Raw genomic sequence first — 17,880 nt, forward strand, 5'->3', positions numbered from 1 at the left:
TTTTATTCAGCAGGTACTGCTAATATCTAATTAGCCTCAAGACCTGAGGGCGATTATTTCAGAAGTAGGTGAAGAGGCAACTAAATAATGACAGTAATGCTCCAAACCCACGTCAAGAAACATCTTCCATTGCACCTCGAGCAGATTAACTTCAACGCAGAGTAAATTGCCGATTTTGCCATTACCAAAAGGATAGGAAGGCAGGATATAATTTTGAACAACTGACATGTACTGAGTACAAGAAAAATTCGAAAAAACTGTATATGAAGGTAAAAAAATAATCTTTGAGATTCATTTCCTTTTCACATTTTTCATTGGAGTGAATTTTGGTGATTGATGTGATTTTGTTGAAAAACAAGGTTCATTTCCTTTTTATTTTTTTATTGACATAATTTTTGTTTTGATATAAGTTTTTCATACCAATGCGGTTTCATTGGTTTACTGGCTTTTTTTCTTGATGTTTTGTTCTCAGATATCTTATTAGTGCCTTACCAAACGAAATGTAAGAATGTAACTACTAATCACGTAGGTAACTAGAAAGACGCCTACTTCTGTAAGAAAGGTTCTTTTTTTCGAATCGAAGTGATTTGTTCATGAGAAAATAATATTTATTGTTCAAGTTTCATAAGTCTATTGCTTTTCTGATTTGATTCGTTTTGTCGCGCTAGTTTTGTCCTAAATTAAGACCATAAGTTGTTGCTGAAGAAGAGACATTGATTGACGAAGAAAACAACTAATAATAAATCGTCTTTTCAGACATAGCGGTCATTATGACTGATGCTTCGTGGGTACATAATGATGTCCCGGTCAGAGGGTAAATATATATATGAAGCGACGTTGGACGTAGTAAAAGTGTAGTCAGTAGTCACCTAAATGCTATTTGGAGGTAGTTCTCCATATATCTTCATTATAATTACATTTACAACATACTCAACATGTCCATACTTTTCGTTTTTAACGGAACAGTCCTGCTCCCCCGATGTTTCCTGCCACATCATATTGTCCTGTTCCACTCACAACTCTGTGAAATGTATGAGTTTAACAGAATACTTTAAGAACTTGAAAGGAAATTGGTACGAAAAATAATGGATTTTTCTATGACTAAAGGGTTCATAAGCAACAGTTTTTGAAAGTGGAATACAAATTAAAAATAATACTGTAGAGAGAGCTGTGGGTTGGAATTATTTCTACTCTTTTTGCTACCAATTCGCACTTAATTTTCTCAATAATATATAGTACATATTAGCGAGGAAGAAGAAACAAATGTTTCTTTAAATTCAACAAAATATGGACTTGACGTGATAGATAGTAGTTTTAAACGCTATTTTGAATACAAAATATATAGTACTGGGCTCCATATGTGTGTACCAAATATTTTGAATCAAATTTTTTAGCTGACAAATACAAAATTACTATTTAGAATTATTTTACTGGGTTTTGTGACCAAAATTGTAAGATATCGAGAATTTTTATGAATAATGTTTGAAGAGATGTCCCGTTCTCAAAGATCAAAATGTATATACTGTATGCGATTAGCTGTGAGCACTTGTTAGTTCGTTAGTTCACTATCAGAAAAAATTCCTATACTTTAGCAGAAGAAAATTGGAAATGATCCATATTATTCCACGAGATGAAAGAAAACCAGATCTAGTAAAAATTCTTGGACATTCTAGATGACACAAATATAGATAATTCGAGAACATGAATTCTTGTTATGAATATTTTTACAAAACTATTGTGGGAGAAAAACGGCGAGAAAATATAAAGATAAGAAACAAGGAAACACCCTTTTCGCTTTAACATTTGCATATGATGAGTAACTAAGTTCGCCACAACTGAAAATATGCTAGTAAAATATTACCTAGAACTACTTTTCTATATTTTCAAATAACAAGAAAATAGAATAATTACAGATGGCAACACTGGATTTTTAAATACCACCATCATTAAGTAGTTAACTTCAACTACAGTTGAGTCTTTGCTATTTCATTGCTATAACATCAGTAAATAAGATTTTCCATGGAAATGTGACGAGAAAACATATGTGTGCCATGATCTACCATAATTTCAAAAAATGGGTAAGAAAGTCATAAACAGTTGCCACGCTTATTTCATAATGAAAGTTCATCATAAACAACTATTTCTCTGTATAGCCGAGAGTGATACGTATGATTGAAGAATATCCAAGATGCTATATCAACTGATTGAAACAACTCTTTTATTGTGGAATCCACAATAGTAAATCCGATTTACTATGATGTTCACCTTCATGTACAGAAGTTATTATTCATTGGGTGCCACTTACGTTCAACGAGGCACCTTCGAATAGCTCTGGGAGAGAAAGCCAAAGAAATTTGTTAAAACACGGGTAGAACTGTTTATGATAGTTTTTAAACTATTTTAATGATTGATGCATTGTTTGTTTTCATTTGTGTGTGGGGAATATTATTAAACAATGCTACGCCGATTGAATCTGTATCGCGTAGCTGCTCTCCAGCTCAGCTTTTTATTTTTGCAGGGAACAAATATTATAACTAATAGCACTAATAGATGAGCTGTTTATCTCGTACACATCTTCTTTTAAATCATTTCCTTACCTCAGCGTACCCTCCAGCCAAGATAATGGATTTTTTCTGTGATTCAGTAGAGCCACTTACTTATTTTTTTTTGGTTTTAAATATTCCACTTTTTGTTTATATGTAGTAGGGTCTAAAATATGTCTATCGATAAAAATTCGAAGATACCGAAGTTTCGGTATCGAGACGAGAAATTGAATTTAGAAAAATAGACACAACATCGAAGGTCTGATACCGATATTAATTTCGAAACAAGACAAGAAATTATTGATTATTGATTAATTGAACTGGTATTGAATATTTATCAAAATCATATCTGTGGAATGAATATGTTTAATTCTCTCAAATCTTTTAGTTTTCATTTGAAAATATTGGACGTTTTCTGTTCATTGCATGCGACTTCTAGAAAAGAAAACAATTTCATAGATAAGATGGAAGAATAGGAAGAAATAAATTAATCAATTCTAAGCCATTAATACAACTATAGAGTTTTTACAATGCTAGCAACGGTGTAGTGAATTGTATGAATTGGTAATGAATAAATATAATAGAACCTCTATTTAAAAAAATAAATTCCATTTTCATTGTGAAAGATTACATAATATATTGATAAAAAAACTTTGTCGATCAACTTTCTGGAAATCAAATAAACATTTTTCATGAAAACAACAATAAATAACGTTATTATACCTGAGACGCGCGAAAAATTGTAAAAACATAAACAAACGAATAGAGAACGCAACATTTTTTTCAATATAAAACAAAAGAAGCTTTAAATAGAAAATTATAATCTATCTTGAACGTAATTGTATTCTTCAATTATTGGTTGTGGATAGAGAGGATTGGAAAGTTTCCCTTTTTTATGGTATGTCCTCCACCTAATATTTTTAATCAAAGTTGGCTCTCCTAATTCTTCCGGTTTTCTACTCAATCTTCGTTTGTGATTTCCTCTTCGTCGTTGTTTTTGTTTGGTTGCTCCATTAGAAGAATGAACTGGCTTTATTCTAAAATCAAAGTTCACATCAAAATTTTCATACACGGAAAAAAATTAAATAAGTTACTCACTTTTGAGTTTTCCGTTTCCTTTTAGCATTTTTGTTTTTCACCTTCACAGTCATCTCCGGACTTTTATAGGCATACATCGATTGATTGGCAAGTTTTTCGTTAATTTCGAAACGATATGTAATTGGCATAGCGTTTTGTTTCAAGAAAGTACTATTGCTTGATTCATCTAGAAGTAACGGAACGGGAATTTCGTTGAGTTTGTTGTCTTTACTGGCGTTATATTGTCGATATAGTCTTTTCTTATCTTTATTATCTACCATCTTTAATCTTGTTTGACAGATGAAGTGCTTTTTTTCTGTGCACGTTCGCGAATTCCATCTGAAATAAGAAATTATGGAATAAAGAGCTATTAAATCTTTGTGGAAAAAGATTATAAGTGAATAATGTTATATTATTTGCTGTATACACCATTAAAAAAAAGACCAACGGTTTGCACTGTATAAAAGTCATCAAGTTCCTAAGTTCATGGTTATCATAACAGACAGTTATGAACATCTGCCCACATAGAAATCGTGCTTTGCTCGGAAGCAGCGAAAGTCGATGTCTTTGAAAAAATTAATTAGTTAGCTTGTTTTTAACGTCACTGGACCAAAGGTAAAGTTAAGTGAAAAAATCTTCTCGAAAAGCGCCTTAGTCAATGAGTCAAGTTTCTTGAGTCGATTTATTACTGTAAATGAAAACTGGATCCACCTCTACACTTCTGACACTGGAACAGTCAAGACAATATATTGCAGAATATATAGGTGGTTCAAATAATTAAAATTGATACTTTATTGTTCATGAATGAACGATAATAGTGATTACGTACAATTATATACAGTGGTGATTGAATGAGAAAAAAAACACGAAATTTTCTGGAATGGTATCCAGAATAATTACCAAAACAAAAAATGAAACATGATCAGTTCCAAAACCTTTGTCAAATAGAATGTTACTTATAGATACCAAGAACTATTGTTGGATTTGTAATAATGTACACTTAAGAAAATCACAAATGATGATAGATACATAACATCTATTTATCTGAGTTTCTCGCAGACAATTTATCCATAGATCATTACTCGATGCTGGTAAGTATCATATGTAGTTATCCAAAAATGAACAGCAATGGACAGGCAGACATTTAGAATCCAGACAGCTATTTAGATTGAGCCTGAACCTAGATTTAATTGGAATCATGATAGGAATCGAAACATCACAATTTGTGGATCTCCTAGTAAACCATGATAACGTAGGGTGATGGCGAAACGAGCCGTTAGCTAATACGAACTAAACAGATCATTCAGCAAAAAATGGATCGGGACATCCGCTAAAGGTAAAACAAACATTCTGCTAAGGGTGAAGCAAACCGTCCGGCAAGACCTTCTTTCCTCCAAAGGGTAAACAATGAGTGACGAAATCGGTGGTACATCCCCAAATTTTAAGATATAGAAAGACCATGATTTGCAACCAATCCCGTCTTGTTGATCTTTGTTTCTCATCAGAATTCCTACACTCCTCTCAGAACTGTTTAGGCCAACCAAGTTTCGTATCAGGCGAAATGGGGATGACAATGGGTGTTCTTAATAGTTCTCAAGAACCCAGATTTCACTCCAAGTAATCTGCTAGTGGATGAAACGAACCTAGCTTCAGAAAAGGTTCTATATTCGCTAAAACAGCTGATAATGTCACCAACAATTCACCAGAATAACCTTTACTCTTAAAAATGGAAAATTCAAAAATTATTGTATTCAACTCCACCAGATGGTTTTTTTATATTCATGAATATATACTTACAAATATTGCTTTGCAGGATCCATAATAATACAGTGCCATTGTAGCGTCTCCTTATTTTGTTCAGCAGCTTCTTTTGGAAAACCGTTATAGGATAGAGGTTTCCCGGAAGCTGCCCATTTCCACGCCATATTACCCCAATCGTACACACCTCCTAACCATCTTTCTAACGGATCTGCAAGTTATTTATATATCTTCATATTATATTCCACGAAACATTACTAATTATAACTATTTGAAAATTCCAATCAATTTAAACTTGATTCGGGGGTTATTCAGGAAATTAGGAGCGTATATTTTGGTGTTTGCAAGCACGCTATCCCAGTAGGCGACCAAAAATCAGAACGGCAACATTTGGGCGCTCTTCGTTTTTTCGATATTCCAATTTAAAATAATTGTAGCTTCAATAGAAAGTTCTGCCAGTTGTATGGTGACTCTAAGATATGTTTAATGTTAATGGGAAATCTAAAACCTTAAAGTTCTTCAGCAAATGTGTGAAGTGTGAAGCCTGCAGTTTCACAATAAAAGTTTGAAATAATCGAACAAAAGCTAGCCTACTACAAATTTTCTGCAAAATTGATACTAATATTTTGAAAGGGGCCAACATAGACATTTCTAATCATTTATTATTAGATTGTGTCGAGACATGTGTGAGACACGATTGATAAACAAAATCCCTTGAGTTGGAATATATAAATTCTCCCTTAAACCAAAAAATTGTTGGATAATTTCATTACCAAAGCATTTGTGCAGTCATTCGGCTTCTTACGTTCTTCTTCAAATGTTTTGAATATTCCTTTGTTCACGTATTAAGGTACAGGGGGATCAGAATCTATGAAATAGAACTTATTCCTGTATGATTATATATTTAGAAAATATAAATTCAGTTTTCTATGCCAGAGCATAAGCTCCTTTTTATTCAAATTCTTTCTATCTACTCGTTCCTTCTTCAACAATTTCCATCCGTTTTTGTTTTCTTTCTTATTTTACTTTTTTCCGCAGCTCTGCTTCTGCCAGATTGGAGTTTACCCAACACAAAGGACCCCAAGTATTATTTTATTCACTTTTTACCTTGTTCGTTAACAATTTGGTGGTGTCCAATTTAATATCAATTTTTCACCACATCTAAGTACCAGTTTTTCATATACTTTAACTGAAACCACTTCCTGAGGAAGATTCTTTAGCCGTGGAAGTAAGATTACACAAGTCAACATAAAAGTTGATGATTTTTAATAAAGAAATATCAGCTTCTGTATCTCCTACAAAGAAGACAGTGAGTTCAGATAGATCTTCTAAAGCGCTAGATCAGGGGGATTGAAGACCTAACCAAACCTGTTCCTTATGCATGTAATTGATGTTGTTTCAAATTGTGTAGTAGTAATCTCTATACGAAATTGATATCCGAATATTTATAACAATCTAGGTTATATTCAATGAGGTATTGGTTGACGAAATATCATCAAAATAAAAAATAATTACTTAAATTGAATACAGGAAGGTATACTTATTTCCTTACCTAAGGTTTTCTTGCTCAAAAAGCTCCTGATCAATCTGTCTTGATTCTTGTTTTGTATGATAGCTAGATTACTACGCTTCTCTCGACATTCGAATAAAGCCTCTGACCATGTCATTGCCTCCTTGCTGAAGAAGTAACACCTATGTCCTTGTCTCACAAATTTGGGGGGACATACGTAACTTTGTCTAAACGAACTACGAAGAGGAATAACCTCACAGGAAGATACTAAAAAGAAAATTAAAATACTTAGTTAGCCTAGATCAGTTCCATAAACAAAATATTGTATTACCATAGCAACAAACAATAACTTATTAGAAGTGTCAGTGTAAAGTTTGACGTCAAAAAAGTGAACCGGAGTTACGCAATAACTTAAAAGAAAATGTCCATCGAAATTGTGAAAATCGAAAAATTGGAGTATCGAACCATCATCAAGTACCTATATTTAAAAAGGTTAAAAGAGTTAAGCAGATTTACGAAGATATGCTTAATACCCTTGGTGATCAATGTCGTTCGTATGCGACCGAGAAAAATTGGACTGCAATCTTCAAAATAGGTAAATTTTCCATTGAAGATAATGACCGATCAGGAAGGCGGCCAGTTTCTGTGTCAGTCTCCGAAAATATCGATGCAGTTCTTGACATGATTTTATCAGACCGTCGAATTGGACTCAAACGGATATCTGTAGCACTGAATATTCCATACGAACGCGTTCATCATATAGTTCATGCCAATTTGGACATGAGAAAAATTGCTACAAAATGGATCAAATGTTTGAATGTTGACCAAAAACGAGCAGGGATAGAAGCATCGCGTTCGATCTGTGCTCGATTTGAAAACGATGTAGACTTCTTAAACCGAATTATTACTATGGATGGGACTTGGGTACATTTCTACCACCCAGAAATAAAGCAACAATCGATGGAGTGGCGACACTCTGGTTTTCCAAGACCTAAAAAGTTTGGTGTGTAAAAATCTGCTGGAAAAGTTCTTGCTTCAGTTTTTAGGGATTGCCATGGAGTAAACATGATTGATTTTTTGGATAAGGGTAGAACTGGAAATTACTAGTCGACATTACTGACCACTCTGTCGAAAGCAGTTATTTCCGAATCCCAAAGAATATAATCTTCCCAAAACATATGCCACCTGTCATAATTGTCACATGTAAAAAATTATCTATTCTGGTGTATATGTATTACCTATCAAAACAATGACTACGTTATTTGAGCAAACAATTGATTCGAAAATAGTTTCCCTTGAAATCTATTGGAAACTCGATGTTTATTTTACATGATACGGCTCGAAGGACCATGAAGCATTTTGATACGATACGTATAAATAACGATAGATAATTACTTGGTATTTAATGTAAATGTGTTTTGGAAACATATGTAATCTCAATTAATACTCAAGCCTTTTTGTCAAAAACAACTCTTCGGCATACTAATGATCTACTTAATAGTGGAAAGTGCCGTTAAGCTACTTGAATGTGATAGGATTCAGCCCATTTGATCGTCTGTCTGTAGCAGCGATATCTTCTCTGAGGAACCTGTAGCAAGCTCGGGTTTCTTGCATTTTATTCCTGTATAGCTGAAGATTGGACGAAATGAAAGAGATTTTGGGCATTATTAGGAAAACAGTTGGAATTTCTGGAATCGTTGGCGATATTCATACTGAATACGCCACCTCTACACCAACACCTACAATTACAATGTCTGACGTACGTTTCGATAACCGAGTTATCGTCTTCAGAAACTGAAGGTGAACTGAGTACCACATCATATTATCCATAATGTGATTTTTCTCATACAAAAGTTTTTAGTGCATTTTTTACGATGTCCATGTGATCTTGCTTTTATAAATTAAGTATTTATCTTTCTTTTGAAAATTATCAAAAATAAAACTAATTTTAAATTAGGAGAGACCTAAAATCGATAACATTTAGTTGCATTAATAGTTTTATTGATTGCTAACGGTAAAAAAATGCGGAATGGGTTATTTTTAATTTTGAAAATAGCTGTTTGCATAAAACTGTGATTGGTTGTTCAATTCTATATCGTAGACATTCAATAATTTACAAAATGGTGAAATTTTTTGAAAGTTTGGAGAAAATAAAGAAAAAATTCTTATATGTAAGGCACGGAACTGACTAGTGACGTACGTATATATTAAACTGTTTCCTTAACACGTTAAGCCCCAACAAAATTTGGGGTGTGGATCCAAGGAAACATTTATTTGAAATAAAAAGTGCGAAGGAACTGCTCTGGACCTGAGGAAAAGTTTGGCGCTAAGACTTTCCTCAGGGCTTAAAATGGTCCTATGGATCGTACACAAAAGCATAATATTTTGCACTTATTCGAAATAAATCTTTTCATGTTTTTATATTTCTTTGAAGGTACACCCTACTTGCAGCATGGAAAAATCAATTTTTGTTTGCTTTTTTATCCTTATATTCAATGCAAACTCATAGTTGAAATCCTTCTGCTGCTGCCATTTGAATTCGAATTTTTTCATGTACCAATGGTATAACTGATTAATTTCAGTTTTTTTTTTCTAATTACACTTGAATCAATTTTCTCAACAATCATGCAAAGTAGTTTTTGAAATAATTAAGGCGTTCAATAAAACCCAGAGTGTGTATACTAATATTCAAAGATTTGTAGCTTAACCTATTTCCATACATAAACAATTCAACGCATAATGTTAATAGAAATTTAATTTATTTTTATTACGTTATTATTCATATCATAAAAACTATATTTAGTCATGCTTCGGTCATATATGCTAAATACAAATAACAATTATTTTTAAAGTTCTAACATTCTCTCTATAATACAATGAGGTCAGTACGACCCAATTGACCCTTGAATAAACGAATTAGGTCCTTGAAGATTTATGGATTGGTTTTCTATAACAATTGAAATTTTTATTTAATTATGTCACTTGCGATTAGTTATAGATGAGGAGCTAAAGGTGAAAAGGTGTTGTAAATATAGCATTATACTTGACCTACACCAAGAATTAGATTTATAAAACACCGATCTGTATATTTTACTAGAGAAGTTTAATTTTCCAGAAATTGTTGCAATCATTGAACATTGGTTAAATAATAATTAGCCTGATCTTGTCAAAAACTATACCACAGTAGCCAGATTCAATAGAACTAAATTATCTCATGTAGGTACTATGATCATGTCCACAAACAACGACTTTTCCGAAATAACACAGTTCAATGATAAAATATCTGAGAAAATATTTGAATTTTCTATCGTCTACCACAAGACTTATGTCCTCTATATTGTTTGTAATTACAGAACACCTGAAGCTGACGTACATACTTTCTGTCACAAACTACTGACCTTACTCGAATGAATCCTTATCTCTAAAAAGCAAACTAATTCTTTGTGGCAATCTCAATATTGATTATTCCAGTTTGTGTGCTGGTCAAGAATGTCTTCAGTACAATTTTTGATTATTTTGGTATGGTCATGCATATAACGGCACCAACCAGAATAACTAAGACCAGTTCTAGTACTATAGACTATGTCCTATATGATGCAGAATCCACCGACTGCACTGTTTTCAATATAGATCTCTCCGATCATAAATTAGTGTTAACAATCTTTATGATAAAATCCAATACTATAAATGTTTCTCGCAAGCCGTATCTTTTCGAAAAAAACTGACTGGAACATGCTCTCTGGTAATGTGGACTTCGATATTTCTAGATTCATAAAAACACTAACTAGACTTTGCTCCACTGAAGGTGGAGGGGGCATAATGGTTTTATTTTTCGAATTTAGATATCACAAAATATGATTGAGTAAAATACTAGGTATGTAATTCCTCGTCAAGCCTCGCTGGGGTTATTGTTGTGGGAATTGAGCATAAATATCATGAAAATTGTTTCCATCTCATATATAATAATGACATAATTTCAAATATTTGAATATTTGAAAATTGGTAAATGAATCAATAGAATTTCCGGATGCTAACTACCAGATTGTATGGAAACTTTCAGTGACAGTTTTCATAACACCAGAGGTTTTGATTCAAATAAAAATGTACACACCCTCGCAAATTATAATAAAGAAGATCGCACTGAAATACATTTCTAATAGCAAGTTAATATAATTTCGTATATTTTCGAACCAGATGGAGTGAAGAATATGTCTTAGAACTTCAGAAACTTTAAACAGACTATCGATTCGAAAATAGTTTCCATTGATAGATCTCAGAAACTCGGATAATATTTTACGTGATACGGCTCGAAGGACCATGAAGAATTTTGATACGAAACTGGTACAATACGTAGAAACGATTATAGATAATTTCTTGGAGCTGATTTATGTGTGTTTTGGAAACATGTTTCGACTATATCTTATTATTTTGGTAATCCATTTTCTTCATTGAGTTAAATTACTAGATAACCGTACCTGTTCATTAATTTAGTCTGATGCATATGACTGCTATAAAAATTTCTAAAATTCTAAATAAAAATGTTGATTTACTTATGTATTATCAATTAATACTCAAGCCTTTTTGTCGCATTGAACTTTTCGAAATGATACTTCGATCTACTTCAGTTCAGAATCTCGTGGAATTTGAAAAGTCTTCTCTAGATTTATTTCTTAAAAAAGTATTAAGAAGATGCCAGAATCTGTTTCTTACTAGCTCCACTACTATAACTGTAGGTGTATAGCGCCGTATTGTATTTATTAAGTCCACATACGTATAACACGATTTTTTACGATGATAGATATGAAAACGCTGCTGAGCATTTTATAGACATTCTCACGTTTACTATTTTATAGTTCATTCTAGTTCCGATGCTCGTGTTATTAATATGACATCACAAAAATTAAATATATCGTTTCGTTTTATTGAATTTGGCCTCTAACAATTCCCACTTAATGTAATAGATGGCGAATTGGATCTGCATGTGAAAGATATATTTGTAATATTATTCTCAATAGATATATTTTGCCTTAATAAAAAACACATTAACACTTAAAATGAGGTTAAATAAATTAATTGTCTAATATTTCAATCGTTATAGTATAACATAACAATGTTTAATAATAGAAATGAATCTATTTACAGAATTAGTTTGAACGACAATGAAAATAATTGCAGTATATGGTGAAACCAAATATTGTCTATGAAACTAAGAGCGAAAAATGCTCCTCTCTCTCAATCGAGTACATTAAATAGTACTCTCTTCTTCAAATGATGTTGAACAACTGACCAGTAGCTTATAACTTTTTCTTTCTCTTCATTAAAAATATAGATTTATCGATTGATTAACAACCTAATGTGAGATGAATCTAGATGGGTTGAAATTTCTGGCTAAGTCATTCTGAAATGTATTTTAGCTCATTTGACATACCTTCAAAATAAGCATCATTTTATGATGAAATCTAAGGGTCAAGAAGCGCTGTACTAGACGTTGACCACAACTAGTAGTTGAATACTGCCATTTAGCTCGATTTTTAGCGTTCAACGCGGTTACGTACACGTTACAATAATAACAGTCTTCGAGACGGTTTCGTGGTTCTTGCCAAATAGACGATGTCTCAATTAAAGGCCCTACTTTTACTTTATTTTAATCTCACAATATTGCACATACGACTTACAAACTCAATTCGGATCCTTAGTACTCTCATTTTTATCCAATAAAATCAAAATAGGTCTTTTCCAACAATTTTTCCACAATCTTCGATCACATATTCTTGTTCAAAAAAGTAGATTTTTCATAAAAACCGTTAAAGACAATGGAATTTTGACAAAGACGAACAAATTTTAAATGGTAAGTTTTTTTGGAAAAATTGCATAAATGATCGGGCACTTAACGATGTTGAGTTGGGCAGAATGCTGTAGAATAATATGATTATTCAATCCAGTTTCAATATTTATCAACTATCATCCTCCCATACAGGAAACTCTAGAGTTGACAAAGGAGCCAAACCTGGGACAGTCCTGGGAAGCTTAGCTTCGGCGTACCTGTATATATACGCTACTTAACTCAGCTTCGGCCATACCACTGATTACCTAAGCTCAGGCCAAGGCTGGGTATTTTATCCTTGGCTATTTATTGACAACCCAGGCTTGGGCCAAGGTTGGGCCAATCCTAGTTAACCCAGCCTTGGCCGTTTATTGGGAACTCAAGCTTTGGCTGTCGGCTCACATACGGCGTAGTTCGACTATTTTCGCCCAACACCCCGTCGGCAGCCATACTTTTACTATTATGGGTCTGATCAATCTGATCTCTAGTTTATTCAGTGTCTGTTTTTCATCACTAACTCAGTTGTGAATGAGCAAAGCTTAAATAATTTAATGTTAATGATAGTGGTACAGACTTGTGCAATCTAAAAGCGGTTAATAATCATAATTTGTAGATTTAGAGATATTGAATATTTTTATTAACTGATATTATTATGTTCTTAATTACAGTAAAAGGAAGATTAGATATAAAAATTTATGTTTGCTTATTTTTAAATTCAAATAAATCTTATTGAATTCAAAATTACTAAAGATAAAAAAGAAAAAGTTATGTAATGAATGAGTCTTGTACTCCTGTCCTGGCAGTTGAGGTTGGCCCAACCCTGGCTTGGTCCAGCTCTGGCATTTGAGCATGGCCCAGTCTTGGCACCAAGCTTGGTTAGGTTTTACTGGGCGGAAATAATCAAGATAAAATAGACATTCTTAACCTAAAGATGCTCAATAAATATCATTAAAAGGTTTTAATAAACTAACTTGATACTATAACATAGAGTATATATTTCTCTTATCTAACAGTGATAATAACGTAAATTGATACAAGCACATAAAAGATCTTCTCTTTTTACATCAATTTCCAATTGATTATCAGAATTATCACACTACCTTTATAAATCGAGAGCAATTGAATCATTGATTTAACGGTACGATACAATACGTAGAACTAACCTGATAAAAATGCAATAAAAACTACCAATAGCATCATGTTGTCTAAGTTTTCGTAGCAGATCCGATAGTAAATAAAAACTTGCTGATATTAACAGGAAACGGTATCAATTGAGTTCCCGTAATACATTAAATTCAGACCAGATTACAGTTGAAATTATGAGACTGTTGGGCAATTTATTATTCAATCGTCGTAACTGTGGTTCGCAGGTGTACCATTGTCTGAAAAAAAAGGAAAATAAGTTTTTTAGAATATAAGGGAAATGTGTGAAGCATTAATTTAAAAGAATTAAAATGATTCTGGAATTTATTGTGGTTCACAATCAATGATAAGACAGGTATCAAGATAGATTTTCTTGAAAATTGGTATGGAGGTAGTATTTATTTGCATAGGAAATGAAAATTTATTTCATCAAAATAATCTCGTAGGTCGATAAACCAATTCGAAGCAACTTTTATTCCATAAAATCTTTTTAGAGTTATTAACGATTTTTCATTGAAAAAACGTATATTTTATATCGTTTTTCATGAATAACTCTGAAAGTTTCTACTATTTTTGGGAAACTCCGATATTGGAAACCTTTAATCTCGAATAACTTGAAATTGAAAAACTTACAAAATGAGCACTGTCAAAGGTCTTTTGCATAAGAGTTGACTGATTTATAACAAAAATAAGATTTCTTAGTTTGTTCTTTTAATTATAACCTCGCCATTACCACCCTAATTGAAATTAATCTTAATCCACTTGCAATTAACTCTGTTCATGTATGATTGATATGATCTATGTGAGTTAACCGGTTTTGAATGCTTATTTTAATTTTATTAAACTGAAATATTTATTGATTAATTTGAACACTGCATTTACATAATCTCGCAAAAAAATGAATTTTTCTCAAATAAACCAAAACTTATTCATGTTATGAGAAAATAATTCAGATATGAATTAGTTCAAAGTTTGTATTCACGTACCAAATATGGCTTATGCAACCAATTTGAGCTGCACCCTGATCGAAACCGGTGGTTGAAAAAGTTGTAATGGATATGAAGTTGAAGTACTTAAAATCCCCTATAAAAAGCTTTCACAAAAATGTTTCTAGCTTAAAAATTGAGCGAGTTATTGTCGACAAACCAACTGGTTTTCTTTAAAATTTTTGAGCACGAATTTTGGAACATTAGAAAAAGAGAGAAACGTGGAGCTTACAATCGAATAATAGCTGGCAAGAACGAGAAAGGGAAAAAGACATTAGTGATGATGAAATATAATTATTCAAAATTGCTTTTTATATTATTTTCAAAGTAAAAAATTTGATTAATCTTAAAAATTTTTTCTATTATTTCTGTGAAAATATTTTAAATGCAATTTTTAAATTTTTGGTTTTTGAAGGTGGGTTTCATAAGGGTTGAAATATTTAAAAAGAAACTCTTCTTTAAAATACTGACGAAATACTCTCAATTCAATATAAATAAACTTTTCAATAATTTTTAATATTATGAGAATCGTTTAGATTATTTTTAACTTTTTATATATGTTTAGGGGATAATTTGGAGGGATTACGTGAATTTGATTAATCATACAGAATAATACATTTAAACCTCATTTTGCCTGAAACATGCATAAAATCTGAGATTTTAATTTTTTTTGCAATAAGGTCTAGTTTATACTCCCCAAAATATAAAAAGCCCGATTCTGCTCAGCGAAGATTTCGTAAAAGGGGGAAAGGAAAATCAAGATTATGATAAGTGATAAGCTATCAATATTACTAACCTAAGAGGGTGGAGGGGTTGTTTGATAATATCAAGAGATGTACAATTAATTCATTTATAATCTATTTTACTCAAATACATGCTAAAATCCAAAAATTTTGAATATTTAACGTTAATGGGTAGTTTTTCAGCCTCAAAAAAATGAAAGGCACCTTCGGCACGGCGTAAATAAGGTAGTAAGTACAACTTAAATCCAAATTTTCATAAAAATCGACGTTGAGTAACAGAAATCTATAGTTTTATTGTTTTTTACCGTTGGTTCATGAACTATGACTCTGCGTAAAGCCAAGCTTACTCGTATCAAGTAGCTAAAGCAAGTTACTAAATCAAATAGGTAAATTTAGTTACTTGTATGGTGAAAACAACTTGGTTTAGTACTTGTGCAAGTACCTAATTTAGTAAACTGTTTAGTCAATTGAATATAAACCATTTCTATTTACTTGAGCAAGTTGTTTCTCCCACCACTGCTTTCCGGCAACTAAATCGCAGACTAAACGAGACAGGTTGATTTAGTCTAGTTTATTAGTACTGAATGAGGGGATTATTTTTATTTGATTTGATAGCTTGTTAAAATGTATCGTTGGAGTGAAGTGACAACATTAAAATTTGTAGAAAAATATCGCGAAAAGCGATGCACCATATATATCTATTCGACTCATCCATTTTCATACCCAACAACGCTTATTTTTATTTTCCTCCATTTCTTCTGCAAGTGTTTCTGATAATTCACCACATATGTCCAAGATACAATGTCATATTAATCCACGTATTTTTTCAGTCATGTCTAATAAATGAACTAAACCGGAATACTTATCAAAATGTAGACACTCGCTAAAAACCGGATTTAAATTTTAGTTACTGGCTTTAGTGACTTGCTTTAGCTACTTGATACGTGTAAACTCGGCTTAACAATGCCCGTCAATCAGATTCATACTCTTGAAAGTCTACTTCTACAGTCATGTCTTCTTCGATTTCTTCTTCTTCCCTTTCCTTTTGCTGGATGTTCATATATTGTTCAAATATGGCTGAATTCATTGGTCTCTTCATTAAAATCACTGAAATCTTCCTTTATTGTACTCAACTGGACATTTTAGCAAGACTAACCTTGACAAATGGTGCTAGCTGGAGCAACTCGACTTTTTTACCGCCATATTTGGCACTACAACCTCTTTGGCAGTTTCAATCGGTTCCAGAGTCTTATGTATCAATTACCAACCCCAATCTTCTGGTTTCAGTGGATTGCCTAGCCATGTTTGAATAGCAGATGCCGATGTTGAAGGAAGACATGATAGGTGTACTTGTTTTTTGTTGCAAGTATTTTTCACAAAAGTTAAGTATCGGTATTTATCAATGCAAATAAGTACATAAACAGTAAAAAGAAATTATTGGTTGAGGTGTGGAATCAATTTCTTGATTATCGCATGTAAAAATCAAATTTGCTTTTGGCATTTGAGATAAGCAGATACACTTTTTGAAGAATAAATATATTTCTATGTGCTGTTGAGCCCCTTCAGGTTCCAGAAAATAAATAATTTTCACCATTGAAGTCCTTGCAGTAACTAATATTAACAAATCTACATCTTTACTAACTAAAATTGTTGGGTTTGTTAAATTAAATTTTTTTATTGCTGTTTCATTTATCAGGACATCTGCGTCATTTTGAGATCGAGCTGATCCTGGTACGAGAATGAATTATTTTCTAAATAAACGGCTTTTGATTTGATTTACCATTTCCTAAAAATCGAATATTTATCTATGATTTAATTTTTCTCAAATTTTGCGAAGGGTACAAATAGAAAAATTGATATTCTCGAATGATTAAATGATGAAATTAAAAGAAAATTTAATTTTTTCTTGATAGGAGCATAGATTTTGCAACTTATTATTTTCGCGTTTTTTTTTTTCATTTTCTAGAGGGGTACAAGTTACTTAAAATTTATTTTCGGATTGTACAAATCAAATCAAAACCAACCATATGCCGTTTATTAGGAAAATAATTTATTCTTGTGCCAGGATCGGCTCGATCATTTTGACTTGTTTCATTGGAATATTCGCAGCTGCTAATTTTTACTTGACAATAGAATAGTCAGATGTTTTTCAAGGCCACGTGAATAGAGAGGATTCAGTTAGGGACTGACTATCTTTTGAATAAACGTTTTCAGAAAAGTATAATATATATAAAAGAGTCAAGTATTTATACTAGTTTTAAGTGCCCACGTGGTTTATGTGCATATCATGTGTAAT

The 17,880-nt window shown here is 32.2% G+C and overlaps 1 protein-coding gene across 1 annotated transcript in view; it reads right to left on the reverse strand.

The window, feature by feature from the left end:
* Positions 1-17,880, reverse strand: part of LOC130894030 (uncharacterized) — an 83,811-nt gene continuing 65,931 nt past the window's right edge. The window contains exons 2-6 of the mRNA XM_057800547.1: positions 13,876-14,094; positions 6,931-7,155; positions 5,418-5,589; positions 3,642-3,959; positions 1-3,580 (exon numbers count right to left, since the gene is read on the reverse strand). Coding sequence (XP_057656530.1) covers positions 3,361-3,580; positions 3,642-3,959; positions 5,418-5,589; positions 6,931-7,155; positions 13,876-13,912 — 972 coding nt within the window. The 5' untranslated portion in view covers positions 13,913-14,094 and the 3' untranslated portion in view covers positions 1-3,360. The remainder of the gene's footprint in view (positions 3,581-3,641; positions 3,960-5,417; positions 5,590-6,930; positions 7,156-13,875; positions 14,095-17,880) is intronic.

This window comes from Diorhabda carinulata, chromosome 5 (assembly GCF_026250575.1).
Source record: "Diorhabda carinulata isolate Delta chromosome 5, icDioCari1.1, whole genome shotgun sequence".
NCBI lineage: Eukaryota > Metazoa > Arthropoda > Insecta > Coleoptera > Chrysomelidae > Diorhabda > Diorhabda carinulata.